Source organism: Castanea sativa, chromosome 10 (assembly GCF_040712315.1).
Source record: "Castanea sativa cultivar Marrone di Chiusa Pesio chromosome 10, ASM4071231v1".
In the NCBI taxonomy this organism is placed as follows: Eukaryota; Viridiplantae; Streptophyta; class Magnoliopsida; order Fagales; family Fagaceae; genus Castanea; species Castanea sativa.
In genome coordinates this window covers 26,188,836-26,206,393 of record NC_134022.1, presented here as the reverse complement: position 1 = coordinate 26,206,393, position 17,558 = coordinate 26,188,836, and the positions used below count along the sequence as shown (strand labels likewise).

Here is a 17,558-nt window from a genome sequence, read left to right as displayed (position 1 = left end):
GTGCATATCAATCATTTTTTCTTCCATCAATTTCTTTCATGCATGGACAAGAATCTGAAGAAGAATCTATGTACTTTTCTTAGAACAAGAATCAAAACTAAAGGTATTTGATGGTACTCTTGAAAAGCGTCCAAAAAGCTCATCCGAGGATAACCTATACTGGCATTAACCAATTGATCTATACGAGGCATGGAAAAGGGATCCTTGGGGCAAGCTTTGTTCAAATCTATGAAATCTATACATACCCGTCATTTTCCATTCTTCTTCTTGACCACCACTGTGTTAGCTAGCCATTCAGGGTAAAAAACTTCTTTAATAGCCCCATCCTGCTTAAGCTTGATCACCTCGTCCTTGACAACATCGGAATGCTTCTTAGACGAGCGCCGAGGTGGTTGCTTTATGGGGATGACAGTCGGGTTGATATTCAAATGGTGGCAAATGAAGTTCGGGTCCACTCTAGGAGCCTCATAAGCACTCCATGCAAACACGTCAATATTCTCTCTAAGAAATCCTACCAGCTCTTCCTTCTCCTGAGGAGATAGCTGAGCCCCAATCTGAAAGAACTTCTCCTCATCATCACTTATAATGACCTTTTCCAATTCCTTACACCTCACCCCTTCTACCATTTATGTAAATAATACAGGCTCCTTTAATTGCTATAAGCCTCGCTCGGCGGAGGCCGAGAGCTCCTCTTTAGCCTAATGCCTGATAGCAAAAACCAAACACTGCCTAGCCATAGACTGGCTCCTAACCAATTCCTCATCCTAGTCACCAGATAAATATTTCACCTTCAAGTGTAAGGTGGAAGAGACGGCCCCCATGGCATGCAGCCAGGGTCTTGCCACAATGGCAGTATATGGGGAGTAAGCATCCACTACAATGAAGTTCATCTCCACTACCTCTGACTCTGCCTGTACTGGTAATCTAATCTGGTCATTCAATATAACCACCTTCCCGTCAAAACCCACCAAGGGTGAATCTTAACTGGTCAAATCCTCTAGTTTCAGCTTTAGCCCCTTAGAAAAATCAGGGTACATAATCTTTGCCCCACTGATTTGGTCAACCATTACTCACTTCACATCATGCCCCCTATCCTGAGGGTAACCACCAATGCATTGTCATGTGGCTGCAAGGTACCAATCTTGTCCTCGTTAGAGAAACTCAATATTGGTCGGACTTTCACCCTACTCCTCTTCGGCTCTAGGGATGAGTCCTCTAGGGGTGGTTGAGCTATAGATAACACCCTAAAGGGGTGAGAACCTGTCATTTTCAAGGCGGCAAGAATAACATTGATTGTGCCCAGAGGTGGCTTTGAAGAAGCATCTCTTTGTGATCCAGTCCCTGCATGACCTTCCTGTGCATTAGGGTATTATAAAAACTGCTTTTATTTACCACCTCAAATTAGCTACTCCAGGTGATTCCATTAGGTTCTACAATCCTTAGTAGTATGCCCTCGCTTTTGGTGGTACTAGCAATGAAGGCTTTGATAGCGCCCTACGGGATCTTTTCCCATCTTATTTGGCCATTGAAAATATGGTTCATTCTTAATTTTTTTATATAAAATTTGATGCACTGGTTCTCGGAATACCGTGTTAACCACCTAAGCAATAGTAGCCCCAAATTGCCCAGAAAAATCCCTCCGAGGACGATTATTGTTGTACTTGTTCGACCTGAAGCCCCTCCTATCCTGAGGGACCACCTTAGCCTTGCCTTTACCCAGTTGTTGGTCCTCCTTGACTCGCTTATACTTATCAATGTGGTCCATGAGCTAATATACATTACTAACTTGTTTCCCTGTCATTGATATCCTTAAATCGTGCTCGGCAGGTAGCCTGACCTTAAACGTCCTTACAACTACGTCATCAAAAGCCCTATCAATTTCATTAAACATATCCCAGTATCGGTTTGAGTATGTCTTTAAGGTCTCCCCCCTTTCGCATGGCTATAGACAACAAGAAATCCAAAGGCCAAGGAACCCTACTACAAGTTACAAATCCAGAATCAAAGGCCCTCGTAAACTCCTTAAAAGAGCCAATAAAACCTTCCTTTAGGCCGTTAAACCACCTCATCACCACAGGCCCTAGGCAGGACGGAAACACTTTGCACATCAAAGTTTCCTTCTTGGAGTGCACAGCCATTCTCTAGTTGAAATGGCTCACGTGCTCCACGGGGTCCATCCTACCATTGTAGATGGTAACCGTTGGCCGAGTAAACCGTCGGGGGAGCCTTCCTTCCTCAATTCTTCAGGTAAAAGGTGACTTGGAGATCTGACTCAGAGCCTTACTTATAGCATCGTTGCCCGAGCCTTTACGTGACGGGCTTCTCCTCCCCTGCCTATCACAATGCTCCTCATCATAGGAAAAAGACTCTCTAAGAGGAGTCCTTGACCTGTGCTGGTAGTTATGATCATCATCATCATCAGAAGAATGGTTAGAACTTGAAGGAGTTCCTCTACGTCTCTCTCGGCGTAACTTTCTTCTTAAATTATCAATTTTCAATTGCATGCTTCTGGTAGTTGCTTCATGGGAGATGTGGCCCCACCCCAAACTGGCTCCTACTGGTATGTGTGGTATGTACACTAACCTCCCAGTCCCTTCCTTGCTCATCATAACGTTGGGACCCCACTGATTCCTCTCGGTTTGGCCCTGAGTCTACCATAATTCTACATTGTTTTCATCAAAGCTCAAGTAATTCTCACAGATGACGCCAATTGTAAGGACTTGATTTGTTTCCCAAGCCTAATGGGAATTAGGCCCAAAAAACCTAATATAATGAATTTGTAGAGAGTGGGTTGAAAAACTAAGCTTTAATGAATCAAAAGATAATTATAGAAAGCCAGATGAAAAGAAAATAAGAATACGATTGGTTTGAACGAAGTAAATCGTTCTCAGTATAGTCTGAGGAGACTAAATCGCATAGATATGCTTCTATTGATTTTGCTTACAAGTCCTGTTCCTAATGCTACAATATTTCTCTCCCCCCCCCCCCTCCCCCGGCATCCCTAGAGGGTTCCTTACATTATATAGTTCCCCTTAGATGATCTTGACCCTATATTTGTTGACCATTCAGGCCACTACTTGAGTGTCTGTCCCATTAGACACCTTCACAATCTTCTTGTGAGTTGCGGCAGCCAAGGTAGCATTGTTCAGGGGTCTTCTTCATATAAATGTAGCCAGGAGGTTTGGTGGGATGCATTAAATGTGGTGGCAGCCACCAACTTTTTAGTCATGTCAGTGCTAGCCCCTTCCTCGAAGCTCTTTCTATACAGTACGACCTCTCTTGATGACGTGCTGTTGACGTGGCCTTACAGTCCAAGGGCGTGGCCTCCTCAGCAGGATAATAGTCCTTCTCGACCATGGGTATGACTCATGGCGCAATTTCCTTACTGGAGTTCCTATACCCCATAATAATAATAATAATAATAATAATAATAATAATAATAATAATAATAATAATAATAATAATAATAATAATAATACACATACATATCTTTATTATCTTTAATATAAACTAACAAACATATTATGCAATATAATTTGTCCAAGTAATAGATGTAACCATTGATAATAACAAAGTCAAAATTATTAAAAAAATGTCACAATAATACAATTATTACAATGCTTGTGGTCATATAATAATAATAACAATAAATAATATTAAATGATTTCAAATTTTTCTCCCTCCTCTCCCTTACAATTTTGGCAATTTAGGTTATGTTTGGTAACAGTTTTTGTTTTTTATTTTCAAAAACTTGTTTTAGGGAATATAAAGAAAAAATAATTTTCTTATATTTTTTAAACTAAAGACATATTTGGTTAGTTGAAATTAAAAAAAAAAAAAGTTTTTTGAAGAAAAAAATAGAAAAATACTAAATATGGTGTTACTAGGATTTGAACGTTAAAGCCAACTCATTAAATGAGATATATTCATTAAAACATATGCGTGTTTTCATTAACTTTTGAAAATTAAAAACTAAAAACAACATTTTGCATATTTCAATTTCCTTCACAAATTAAGTTTTGAGAACAATTTTTGTTTTCTATTTATTTTAGGCTGTCAAACAAGTTTTTAAGTCTCAAAAATAGAAAATTGTTTTTGAAAACAAAAAATAAAGGGAAAAAACAGTTACTAAACATACATTTAGTTGTCACAATTCCTTTTCCCTCTTAGGTACTCCTCCTATTTCGGGCACTCCTCCTATTTCGGCAGCTTGCATTTTAGGCAGGAATTTCAATAACTACATTACCAAAATTCAATTTTCTCTCACTCTCCCTCTGTCACATCATTTCTCTATCCTGTCACATCATTTCTCTCTCCTTTCTCATACTTTTCTTTAGAATTTCAGCAACACCAGTGTTGAAATTTGCTTCTCTCCTCCCAAATAACTTTGAACAATGCACATATCACAAATAAACTTGTTTTTTTGCAATATTTAACCAAAAGACTCGATTTGTAGAGTACAAAATATATAATATAGCATTTCAATTATACTCCATTACAAAATAATCATATTAAATTTTGCCACGCATGACTTTGAACCACTATTAGAATCTAGAATCTAAGGGGAATTTTTGTACCTAATCAAATCTTTCGTTAATGAGTCAATTTTTTTTAAAAAAAAAATGTAGACAAGGTAATGATTCTGCCCACCTTCTAGCAATGTTGGGTTCTATACATATTTTGCACTTAATTTTTTTTTAAATAAGTGAAATTCGATATTGTTAATGTTGAGTTCTACTTAAAAATATACATAGAGCTCGATTTTGAGGATATCAAGTTTTATACAGAACTCGATTTTGTTAAAATTGAATTCTAAAATAGGGGCATTTTACTAAATAGTTTCAAAATATGGACATTTTGCTATATTTATTTTCAAATTAAGGATAAATCTTCATCCCCTCCCCCCCCCCCCCCTCTCACCTCCACCCCATTTCCATCTCTAACTGGTGTTAGCTCAAGCTTTGAATAGAAATTCTTAAAGGCTCTTATTCCTGAAAATAAAGTATTTATTCAGAAAGAAGAAAAAGATATACAAGTATGATTTTATTATAAAATGAGAAATGAAAAAGAAGAAGAAGAAGAATTCAAATGGAGTTTGGATTCCCAATTAATGATTGAGAATGCATTTAACCTTACCTTAACCCTTACAACCCGTGACATAAATGTCAAATCAGGTTGATATTTCTTTCAAATCCATTGTATATGGATAGAGTAATGCTAAGCTCAAAATTGTGCACAAAATTGTGTTATGAGCATTACCCATATTAATGATTGAGAATGCATTTAACCTTATCTTAGTCCTTACAGCCCGTGACATAAATGTCAAATCAGGTTGATATGAATATGTTATGCTCAGCTCAAAATTGTGCACAAAATTATGTTATGAGCATTAGTCATATGAATATGATCTTTCTCTTCTTTGTAAGATGGTCTTTCTCTTCTTTGTAAGATGAGCCATTACTCTCAAGGCAACAAAAATTAATATTATTTTTAATAAATGCTCTCTCAATAAATACAAGCAGTGGGTAACCCTGACAGTATAGTTAAAGGATAATAAATGCTCTCTCAATAAAAATATTTCTATTAAGTTTAGATACAATATATTTTCAATAATTTTTTATAAAAATTATTGACATAACCTATGCTGATTGGTGCATAAAAAAATATTTGGATAATTAATCCAAATAGAAGTGAATTTCAATCCGATATTTTCCATCTCACCAACTTCATCCAAATTTTTTTTGTTTTTTTTTTTCAACCAAAAACAGCCAGCACTAGAAAGAAGAAGAGTTCTTAAAAAAAACAAAAACAAAATTCTATGATCACATCACATGTAGCTGTAGTAAGTATAGACAAAGAAAATCCTACCTAAACCATTGATGACATTTTCCTTCGTTCCCTTTCTTTGGAAAAATTACAGTCCTCATGGTAGACTACGTTACTTGTCCACTATTTTAGTAAAAAACTCTCACCTGTTTAAAATTGCTAAGTCAGTATTAAGCTTTTATTTAAAATTCTATAATTTTAAATAAGTGAGAGTCTCTTACTGAAATGGTAAATCACATCACTTATCTACCATGAAAACCTTATAATTTATCCTCTGTGTTTACTCTGCATCGATTTTCTCTGGTGTGCAAGTTCTACCAAAAAATAAATGTTGCACTCAATTTTTGCTAAGATTTTTTTTTTCTGAGAAAAATGGTGCACTCAATAAAGAAATCTTATTAAATATTTTGTAATTAATCTCACCATAAACAAGAAGAGTACACAACCAATTTATCAATACAAGAAAAGTTGTATTGATACTTAAAACTAAAAACGTTACGTGCATTTTGTTACAAATCATTCACACCATTCTTTATTCTTGTGTTACTTGCTGACTGCGTCAATTTAGTAATTGGTGTGAAATTTTATAAAAAACACCTAAAAAAAGAATAAAAATAAATATCACTCATGTAAATTGCAAGAATCGTTGTTTAATTTACAGTATATTTTATTAAAATGTTATTTCTTTCTTATTACTCAAATTATTATTATTTTTATTTTTTTATATGAATAAAAAATAATAATAAATAAATTTACTTGTAAATAGTAATCATATAAATATACATTGCTACTGTTGTAACAATATAAATGATAATGCACAGAAAACCAGTAAGTTGAGTGCTCCAGGCTTCGATGAATTAGTGATGAAGGCCTAAAAGGAAGAAGACACAAGATCAAAGGAGACTGGGTTGAATGGCCAAGAATCCTCCGACGCTTAAGTTAGTTTTCTTTTTGGGACTCAAGAATTCCAACTTTTTAAAAATAGTGAAAACTTACCTTCATTTGATGAGGATGAGTGCTTATATAGTGTGTTTGGAGTGGTTACTTCTCTTGTAACTTCCCCAATATTTGTGGAAGTCTGAAAGTTCAAACTTAACTTCCATAACTGCTATAGAAGTTAGAATACTCAATCTTATCTTCTACAATTGCCATTGGAAGTTAAGTACTTAGTAGGAAGTTATAGCGATGAACCAAAATCTTGCTCATGTATCAAAATGGTAACGTGGTCCGATTCATAAGCTCTCATAGATAAATCTTACACTTGGAAGTTTTCCAAGTGTTGAGTGTCGTCCAGGAGTTTTCCTCATGGACGACCTTCATGCTTATGGATGACCGTCCTACGAGGGACGACCTTTTTATTCTAGGATAGTCTTTTGATTCAATTTTTAGTTCACCATCAATTTGCCCCCTTGTCCATGGGTGGTCCAGAGTACTGTAAAATCTACTGATTTTCTTTGGACATGTGTCTATATGTCAGTGGTTAGATATCGTGCCACGTGTCATAACCTCATTGTTGATTGGTTGCATTGATTTAGTTTTTCGAGGAGTATGTCACGTGGCATTCTCTGGTTGGTCACATCGTTTCAGATGCTAGATTTCATTCTTTATAAATAGTAGAATTCCTCTCCTACCCTTCACATTTCTCAAATTTTCTTCCTTGACATTCGTTGTCCAATGCCTCATTTAGAAGTATTTCCGCGTCTTTAGTCCTCCTTCGTCTAGAGCCAAGTATTCTCTTCATTCTCGTTCTTAGGTTTTCCTTCAAATTTCTTTAAGATGTCTGAGATTGCCATTTTCTCATCTAGTAATAGTGTTGATAAGGAGATAGACGAGTACCATGAAACTAGTAGTTATAGTAGTTCTAGTAGTGGTAGTAGTAGTGATAGTAGTAGTGGAGGGAATACCACAGACATGCAATACACGTTTGGTGTTCCTAGGGTTACTCTAGAAGTTCTTCAGGAATATCTTAGGACGAGGGCAGCTTTAGGGTCACAGCTGGCACCTCGACGAGTGTTCCCACGTCCACTAATTTGGATGAGGTAGAGACCGTTTATAGTTGTACTATAGGCATCCATTCCAAGACGAACGAGAAAAGACTTGCTTCCCTTACGAGTTGTTATCAAATCCCAGATGATCTTAACCTTAGGTTAGCCGTTCGAGGGGAATGGTGTTGTGACCCTCGTCTTGGAATAGGTGTTTATGAAGCCTACCTTCTGGGGGGACTTAGGTTGCCTTTAGATGCCTCTGCTAGGGAGTTACTAACTAGGTTAGGTTTAGGAGTGTGTCAGATTAATCCTAATGCATAGAGGCTGGTCATCTTTATGCAAGTTTTGTGGAGGGAAGAGTTCGAAGGGGATCGTCCTCTCACTGTGGATGAGTTCCTTTACTGCTACAAACCCTTAGAGATTAACTAGTCCCTTGGCTTTTATCAGTTCATAGCTAGGGGCAAAGATTGTAGGTTAATAAAATCACTTGTAACTTCTTATAGAAACTGGAAGACAGAGTTTTTCTTCGACTCTGGTTTTTAGGCTGGACACCCTATTGAGGTTGGCAAGGATCCATTTGCCCCATATACTGGAGAGTTAGGGAACCTTCATCCTAAAAGTATGTTTTTTATTATTTTTATTTATTTATTAGTATACGTTTTTTATCTATTTTTTATTCTTGTTTATAATCGTCTAACCATTCTTTTTTCTCTCTTTTTCTATAGCTGTTAAACAACCATCCTTGAGCAGGTTCTACCTTGAATGCGTCTAGAGGGCTCGTCTATACGCTGACAGGAGTTTTCACACGTTAGTCACCTTTCAATGTCTTGCCACTTGGGGACTTGGTCCTGAACCATCTCTTAAAGCTATAGCTCATGAGCTCACTATTCGTAGACATGAGTTTTTTTACTTATGATGTGGACGCCCTTGAACCTATTGGAGTTACCCTATCCACAACCATTGCTCCTGCCTCGTCTCAGCCTCCTCCAAGAGTTCCCATGAACCTTTTTGAAAATGAGGACTTGGCTTGGGAAAGGTTCCAGAAGGCTGTGACTGATGAGGACGTGGCTGCGTGCTATGACATGTCTTTGAGAGAGTTCGAACATTCTGCTGTTCATGGCCTTTTCAAGGTATGTAATTTCACTTTTACCTCATATTGTCATTATATATATATATATATATATATATATATATATATATATATATATATATATATATCTTATTTTGTCTAACATAACTTTTAACCACTTGTGTAGGCAATGTCAAAGTTTATTATAGCGTCCAGAGATGCCACAAAGATGGACAAGGAGAGGATCAAGCTTGAGACGAGGATCTAGCAGGGTAAGGACGACTATAGGGGCTAGGCTGAAGTGGAAGGCAAGGCTAAGGACGAGGCCAAAGAGTTGAAAAACCTCGCCGAGGAGCTGAAGGCTGACATTGTTGAGAAGGATACCCGTCTTGATCATTTTCAAAAAAGGAATGACGAGCTGAGCACCCTTCTCAAGAATGCTAAAAAGGATGGTGTTGAGGAGCTCAAAGCTTTCAGCCAGTTCACTGACATTCTTGACACAAACTACGTTGCTGGCTTCGAAGATTTTCACATGGATGCTATTGAACGCTTCCCTAAAGTTGACTTTAGCTCCATCAAACTCCAGCTTGGTGTTGTCAACTCTCTCTTCCAAACGAGTTCTGAAGACGTCAATATTGAAGACAATGCTACCACCCAACCTGCGCAAGATGAGCCTTAAATTGGAGAGGATCCCCCACAGTGAAAGTGTGAAAGTGTGAAAGTTTATCATCCTAGTTTCTTCTTTTCTTTTTTGTTTCTAAGTATGAGGTCTGTTGTTTTTGGACCATTTGAATTTATTCAAGTACATTTCACTCGTCTATAATCTTTAGGACGAGTTTCCAAACATTTGCCTTCTAGGCTTTTACTTTATTTAAGGATTTTTGGACGGTGGTCGTCTACCATTTTCTAAACTTTTTATGAATGAATGTTTATTTCCATCATTTTTTTTTATTTACTATTAAACATGTTATTGTATGGACGAATTTTCTTTAATTACATCACCCATATTACACTGGTTTAAGTGTGGTCCGTCCTCCCATGAAGACATTTAACTCATCCATGTTAAGTTTCCTCATGTTTAATGTTTTTACCATTCTTTAAATTTTACAAGTGTAACTCGTCTTACGAATGGCGTTGCCTTCACAAGCTTTATTCGTCTAGAGTCTCTGCAGCTGGTCTAAATGCTTGTCCATAGCCTAGATGATTTACAATCCTCTTTTAGCAAGAAGTTTTTAGCTTTTACTGGTCCAAAGATTTGGATTGTTTTGGCCAGTTATATTTATCCATGGATTCTTGAATACTCTTTCATGCATGCATTGTCTCATCCATTGGTTGGACAGATATACTTTAGGTTTTTCCTCGTCCATTGGTTAGACGAATACACCTTAAGCTTATTTTTCTGCTTTATCATTATTTTATGGAAAGCATATACACATCACATCCCTGTGTCCAGAGAGTTTACTCATTTAGGGCTTTTAGCCTTTTTGTGGATTAGTTTTAATGAGTGCATCATCATCATCATGAGAATTGGAAATCCACACAATGTTATACATTGTAAACACTGCTTACAAAACATCGTCCACAAGTCTTGGCACATGCTTAGAAGTTGGTGCCTATAGGGAATTAAAGATACAAACAAACCAAGTCCATGACTTCATCCATAGACAGTGCATAGTTTAGAAACATGCACCTTTAAGGAATTAAAACACAACATATAATATTAATAAGAAACACAGGTAATGAAAAGCAAACACATAACTTCAACTCGTCCAGGGTAACCACAATGCCTAGGATGATCTCGTCAAGAGCAATGCTTATCCAGGCTAATATCCTATAGGTAATATCTTCTTAGATGCTCAACATTCCAGCGGTGCTCCAGCTTTCTCCCGGCCAAGGCTTCTAAGTAATAAGATCCTTGTCTCTTGCAATTAGTGACCCTATAGGGTCCCTCCCATTTAGGTCCCAATTTCTCATGGGCTAGATTTCTGGTTGCCAAAGAAACCATTTTTTAGGACAAGGTCCCCAATATTGAAACGCCTAGGTTTCACCATTACATCATATTTTCTGGCCATGAGGTTTTTATACCTTGTTGTCCTTTGCTTCGCATTCATCCTTACCTTGTCTATCAGATCAAGGTTAAGACGAAGTTGCTCTTCATTATCCTCAATACTTCATCACCCTGTGGTTCGCCATGTGCACTTTTGCAAGTATCACAGCTTCACTCCCATAGACTAGTTTGAAAGGAGCTTCCCCTTTGGGGGTCCTTACGATCGTCTTGTAAGCCCATAGAACACCTGGTAGCTCATCTGACCATACTTCTTTTGCCCTCTCAAGTCGAGGCTTGATGAGTTTCAATAAGGATTAGTTTGCAACTTCTGCTTGTCCATTCGCTTGTGGGTGGGAGGGTGAGGAATAATGATTCTTGATTCCAAATTGCTCACAAAATTATCTAAAAGGTGTGTTGTCAAATTGTCATCCATTGTTAGACACTAGTACCTTAGATACCCCGAACCTGCATACAATGCTCTTACAAACAAAGTTTTTGACGTTCTGCTATGTGATCTTGGCTAAGGGTTCAGCTTCCACCCATTTAGTAAAGTAGTTGATCCTTACAACCAAAAACTTCATCTACCTGGTTCCAAGTGGGAAGGGACCTAAGATATCCAGTCTCCATTGTACAAAGGGCCATGGAGCCATCATCGAGGTGAGATACTCTAACAGCTGTCTAGGAACGTTGCTGAAACGTTGACATTGGTCACACATCTTAACATAAGCCTTAGCATCTGCTTGAATAGTTGGCCAGTAATAACCTGCACGAATGACATTATGGACTAGCGCTCTTGCTTCTAAGTGGTTTTCACATGCTCCTTCATGAATCTCTTTTAACACATAATTTGACTCGTCCAGAACTAATTACCTTAAGTAGGGCTGAGAGAAGCGTCTTTTATATAATACCTCGTCTAAGAACATACTTAGTAGCCTTGATCCTTAACTTTCTAGCTTTGTCCTTGTCCTCTGGAAACCTTCTATCTTTGAGGTAAATTATTACTGGAGTCATCCGATTTTATTCTCTTTCAATTTGTTGTACCTCCGGAAGGTCTATGCTTAGCATGTATTGGACTTTGTCATACTCGTCTATAGACCCCTCTGTCGAAGTTGCCTTCGCCAAAATATCTGCTTTCATATTTTCCTCCCTTGGGACTTGAACAAAACTGACTTCCTTAAATTTTTTGACAAGCCTCCTCACCTGTCTAAGATATTTCTTCATTCAGTCTTACTTAACTTCACACATTCCATTTACTTAATTTATGATCAACTGAGAATCTTCGTGGACAAACACTGACTCTGCCCCTAGGGACTTAGCCAATAATTCCAACCCTTTAAGGAGAGCTTCATATTCAGCTTCATTATTGATTGTTTGATATTGTAGATGAGCTATATATTTCAACTTGTCCCCTTCAAAGGATCTTAGCACAACTCCAATTCCTCCTGCATATAATGTGGACGAACCATCTACATGGACGACCCACCTTTGAGCTTCATCGATTCGTCTAACCCGCCTTGGTTGGGAGTGAACTCTACAATGAAATTTGCCAATACTTGAGTCGTTATAGCGCTTCTTGGTCAGTACCTGACATTAAACTCGCTAAGTTCTATGGTCCATTGGATTAATCGTCCTGCAGCTTTCAACTTGTTCATTGCCTTCTTGAGTGGATGATCTGTCAAGATGTTGATAACATGAACTTGAAAATAATGTCTTAACTTCTTGGAAGCTATGACCAAAGCAAAAGCTAGTTTTTCCATCACGGGGTACCATCCTTCTGCTCCTCTCAGCACTCAAATTGTATAATAAACTGGCTTCTGTATCTTCCCTTCTTCTTTAATCAATGCTAAGCTCACTGCATGTAGAGACACTGCCAAATACAAGTATAATTCTTCACCTGGTATAGGCAGGCTCAGCAAAGGAGCTGTTGTGATATATGGCCTTGAGGTCTTGAAAGACCTTTTGACACTCATCCATCCATTCGAATACCTTCTTGAGAACCTTAAAGAATGGCAAACACTTGTCAATAGCTTTTGATACGAATCTGTTAAGGGCGGCAATTCACCCAGTGAGAGATTTGATTTCTTTGACATTCCTTGGTGGTTCCATATTCAGTATCGCCTGAATTTTATCAGGATTTGCTTCAATTCCCCTATGTGAAACTATGAACCCAAGAAACTTCCCTGACAAAACTCCAAAAGCGCACTTCCTCGGATTTAACTTCATGTTATGTCGTCTAAGTGTATCGAAGGTCTCTTGAAGGTCTTCCAAATGCTTTTCCTCGCCCAAGCTCTTTACCAATATATCATCTACATAAACTTCCACATTCTGTCCATCTGTTGACGAGACATATGGTTAACCAGCCTTTGATAAGTTTCCCCGCGTTATTTAAACCGAAGGATATCACCTCGTAGCAAAATAGACATTGACTGGTAATGAAGGATGTCTTCTCTTGATCCACCTCGTCCATTCGTATTTGATTGTAACCTGAGAAGGCATCCATCAAACTTAGCAATTTATGACCCACAATTGAGTCCACCAACTGGTCAATGCGCAGAAATGGATAGTTATCTTTGGGGCAAGCCTTGTTCAAATTGGTGAAGTCCACACACATCCTCCATTTGTCATTAGCCTTCTTGACCATCACCACGTTAGCCAACCAATCCGAGTAATAAACTTCCCAGATAAATTTTGCCGTGGTTAACTTCTGAACTTCTTCTTTAATGGAATTATCTCGTTTAGGAGCAAAAACTCTTTTCTTCTGATGAACGGGCTTGGAAGATAGGTGCACATTCAACCGATGAGTGATAACACTTAGGTTAATTCCCAGCATGTCTTCATGACTCCATGTGAAAACATCAATACTCTTCCTTAAGAACTGGACGGGGTCTTGCTTCGTCTTTTCCTTCATACTTGTTCCAATTTTGGTAAACTTCCCAGGATTACCCTCTACTCGAGGGATGTCTTCTAGCACTTTTGTGGGCTCCGCGGTAACTCTTCTCTCGTCTATGCTCATCATCTGCTTGTGTTCGTCCATAGCCAACATGGCTAGATAGTATTCTCTAGCGGCTAATTGATCTTCTTGTACTTGACCTACTCCATAATTTGTTGGAAACTTAATAGATAAATGGTAGGTAGACGTTACTGCCTTCCAACTATTTAAAGTCGGTCTTCTAATGATAGCGTTGTATGAGGACGAATAGTCCACAACAAGGAAGTTTACCTCTTTGGTTATCTGTTATGGATACGCTCCTACCACTACAAGGAATATAATGGTACCCACAAGTTGCACTTTCATCTTTCCAAATCCTATCAATGGCGAATTTACTGGTCGAAGTTGATCTCGTCCAAGCCTCATTTGTTGGAAGGCAAGGTAATATAAAATATTTGTCGAACTTCCATTGTCTACCAACACCCTTCTAGTCGTATAACCAGCAATGAGTAATGTGATGACGATCACGTCATCATGTAGGTGGTGAACCCTTTCAGCGTCCTCGTCTGTGAAAGTAATGGCTTGCTCATCTGCCCCCTTCATCCTTGAAGGTCATCTAGAGAGCTGGACATTTTGCACCACCTTTAAGTACGTCTTTCTTGACTTGGAAGATTGCCCTGTCGAGGTCCCTCCTATAATAACTCTTATTTCTCCAAGTAGAGGCCATGACGATTCTTCTACCTTTCTCTTCAACTTCTTGTCCTTATGATCTTGTCTAAGAAAATTTCTCAATTTTCCTTACCTAATGAGATTCTTTATCTACTGCTTCAAGTCAAAACACTCGTTCATGTCATTCCCATGGTCTTTATGGAAGTGGCAATACTTATTCTTATTGCGCTTGTTAGGAACTCCCTTCTTTTTTTCCAGTCATTTCAATGATGGGTCATCCTTGATTTGCATAAGCACTTGTTCAAGTGGCATGTTTGACGTATATTGCTAACTCCTTGCTAAGAAGAACTTACCTTCTTATTGTCTTGATCTTTCTTCTCTCCCGAGCAGGCCTTCTTTGGATGAAGACCCTATTCTGGATGGCGCGGGAGATCTACTTCCATTCGCTTGGCCTTCTTCCTCTTCTTGGCTATGATTGCATCCTCTACATTCATATAGTTTTGGGCTGAATGGATGAGTTTAGCCATGGTTTGAGGCTCTTCCTCATAAAGCTTATGGATGAATAAATCGGAATTAACTCCATTATGGAAGGTTGCTAATAACAACTTGTTGTCCATCTCATTTAGCGTCAAGGCTTCTCTGTTGAAACGAGTAATGAAGGACCACAAGCTTTCATTTTTCCCTTGCTTTATGGTTAACAAGCTAGACAAGGAATGCTTATGCCTTTGTCCTCCAATAAAATTGTTGACAAACAACTTACTCAATTCTTTGAAAGAGCTCACTGTGTTTGGAGGTATCTTGTGAACAATACTCGTGCCGGCCCTTTAAGGGTGGTAGGAAAAGTCCTTCATATAATCTCGTCTAGAATCCCTTGAAGATGCATTGTAGTCTTGAAGGTAGAAATATGATCAAAAGGGTCGCGCATTCCATCATATGAGTCCAAAAAAGACATCTTGAACTTAAAAGGCAGGGGATGACTTTGATGGAAGGCATGAAAGGGGAATCAGTCCGATGGACTAAATCATCTACGGAATTTGCCCTTCTCATGTTGTCCCTCATCTCGTCCATGGCCTTTTTCATTTGATCCATCTCCCTCTCCAAGTGTGGCACCCTTCGTGAGGCGGTACCCCTTGACTGATTCTCAAGCTCAGCATTTTCTCCTCCCCAAACCTCTTGACTCTAGGCTTGCCCTTCCATGTATCTTTCATGGCGCTGCCGCTTTAAATTAATCTCCCTAGTCAACTCTTGGTTTTGATGGGTTAATTTCGCCATAGTGGCTGTCATGAACTGTATGTGTTGGATGGAAAGCAGTTGCATGACAAGTGCTGATTGACGATCACAGTTAAGATTACTAGAAGCATTCCTACTCTCCTGGTGGCCTAGACTAGTGGCCATTGATCTTATCCGAACCATGCAACCTTTTGTAGAATGAAGATAAATTTCAAAAAACAAAATTAATCTCCCCATAGAAGGCATCAACTGATGATGCATAGAAAACTACTAGGCTGAATGCTCTGGGCTTCAATGAACTAGTGATGAAGGCCTGAAAGGAAGAAGACACAAGATCAAAGGAGACCGGGTTGAACCGGCCAAGAACCCTCCGATGCTTAAGTTAGTTTTTTTTTTTTGGACTCAAGAATTCTAACTTTTTAGGAATAATGAAAACTTGCCTTCATTTGATGAGGATGAGTGCTTATATAGTGTGTTTGGAGTGGTTATTTGTCTCATAACTTTCCTAATATTTGTAGAAGTCCGAAAGTTCAGACTTAACTTCCATAACTGCTATAAAAGTTAGAATGCTTAGACTTATCTTTTACAATTGCCATTGGAAGTTAAGTACTTAGTAGGAAGTTACAGCGATGAACTAGGATCTTGCTCATGTATCAAAATGGTTACACTTGGTCCGATTTGTAGGAAAATCTTACACTTGGAAGTTTTCCAAGTGTTGAGGGTCGTCCAGGAGCTTTCCTCATGGATGACCTACATGCTTATGGACGACAGTCCTATGAGGGACAACCTTTTTATACTAGGATAGTCTTTCTAGTCTAGATGACGCTTATGGACGGATTGGAGTTGATTCAATTTTTAGTTCACCATCTGTAAATATACTCATTTATTATATATATTAATCGTTATAGATAATTTTTGGATGAAAATGTTGCAAAGGTTTTTTTTATATAGGAATAGTTGCAAAAGTTGAACCATGTAACAGTGAATCAACACTTTTCTCGTCTAAATTCTTTTTAACATGTATGCTCCGTTTGTTTCGAAGTAAAATATTTTCAAGAAAATATTTTACACATTTTACCATGTTTTTTTTTTTGTCGTAAAATCTGGTCAATTGTAAAATATTTTCCGGTCAACCTGTAAAATTAAGACAAGAAAAAGTAAAATATTTTATGCTTAAAATTTCGATAAAACATTTTACATTTTACAATCCAATAGGCGTAGAGATCACATTCATAGACCAACCACTCCCAACTCTAGCCCAATCTAGGTTTGGTTTTTTTTTTTTCATAGGCCATGTAGATTTGGGTTTGTTTTGTACAAATATCCACTGCTAGGCCTTGTTACACAAAAATTTTATAGATCTCTACCGGTGTCATTGCAAATTTGGGTTTTTTTTTTTTTTTGGGTGCAAATTGTCTTTTTTTTAGCTAATTTGAGTTTGGGTGGTTTGATAATTTGATTCATGGCTGTGTTTCTAATGGAAGAATTTTTTTTTTTTTTTTTTTTCATTTTACCTTGAAACAAACACTTGTAAATGAATTTTCAAATATGCAACCAAACACCTTAAAATAAAAATATTTTTCATAAAATATTTTCAAATACGGCATGTTTGTTACACAATCTCAAATTCACATTTTTACATTTTAAACAACTTCACACACATTTTCACCCACACAAATTTCAAAAAACTACAAAAATCTCATCTTAAACTAATCTACCAAACTCCTCCAAATTACCTTTAAAAATATTTATTTTTAAATGGAAACAAACAGAGCCGTAAACACATGAATTGCAAGTTGCAAC

General features: G+C 37.8%; 1 protein-coding gene across 1 annotated transcript; it reads right to left on the bottom strand.

Moving 5' to 3' along the window:
- Window positions 1-12,985: 12,985 nt before the first annotated feature.
- On the bottom strand, window positions 12,986-14,459 carry LOC142612306 (uncharacterized). The gene is made up of 4 exons (XM_075784416.1): window positions 14,204-14,459; window positions 13,566-14,017; window positions 13,412-13,466; window positions 12,986-13,260 (listed from the first exon to the last, which is right to left on the bottom strand). Exons 1-4 carry the CDS (start codon window positions 14,457-14,459, stop codon window positions 12,986-12,988), a joined length of 1,038 nt encoding a protein of 345 aa, XP_075640531.1.
- Between the last annotated feature and the right edge of the window lie 3,099 nt (window positions 14,460-17,558).

Coding starts and splice junctions, on each gene's coding strand:
- LOC142612306 (XM_075784416.1), bottom strand. CDS start 14,459: ATGAAGGGGGCAGATGAGCAAGCCATTACTTTCACAGACGAGGACGCT. Junction 14,018..14,203: donor GATGAAAGTGCAACTTGTGG/GTACCATTATAT, acceptor ATTATGGAGTAG/GTCAAGTACAAGAAGATCAA. Junction 13,467..13,565: donor GGTTGGCTAACGTGGTGATG/GTCAAGAAGGCT, acceptor CGCATTGACCAG/TTGGTGGACTCAATTGTGGG.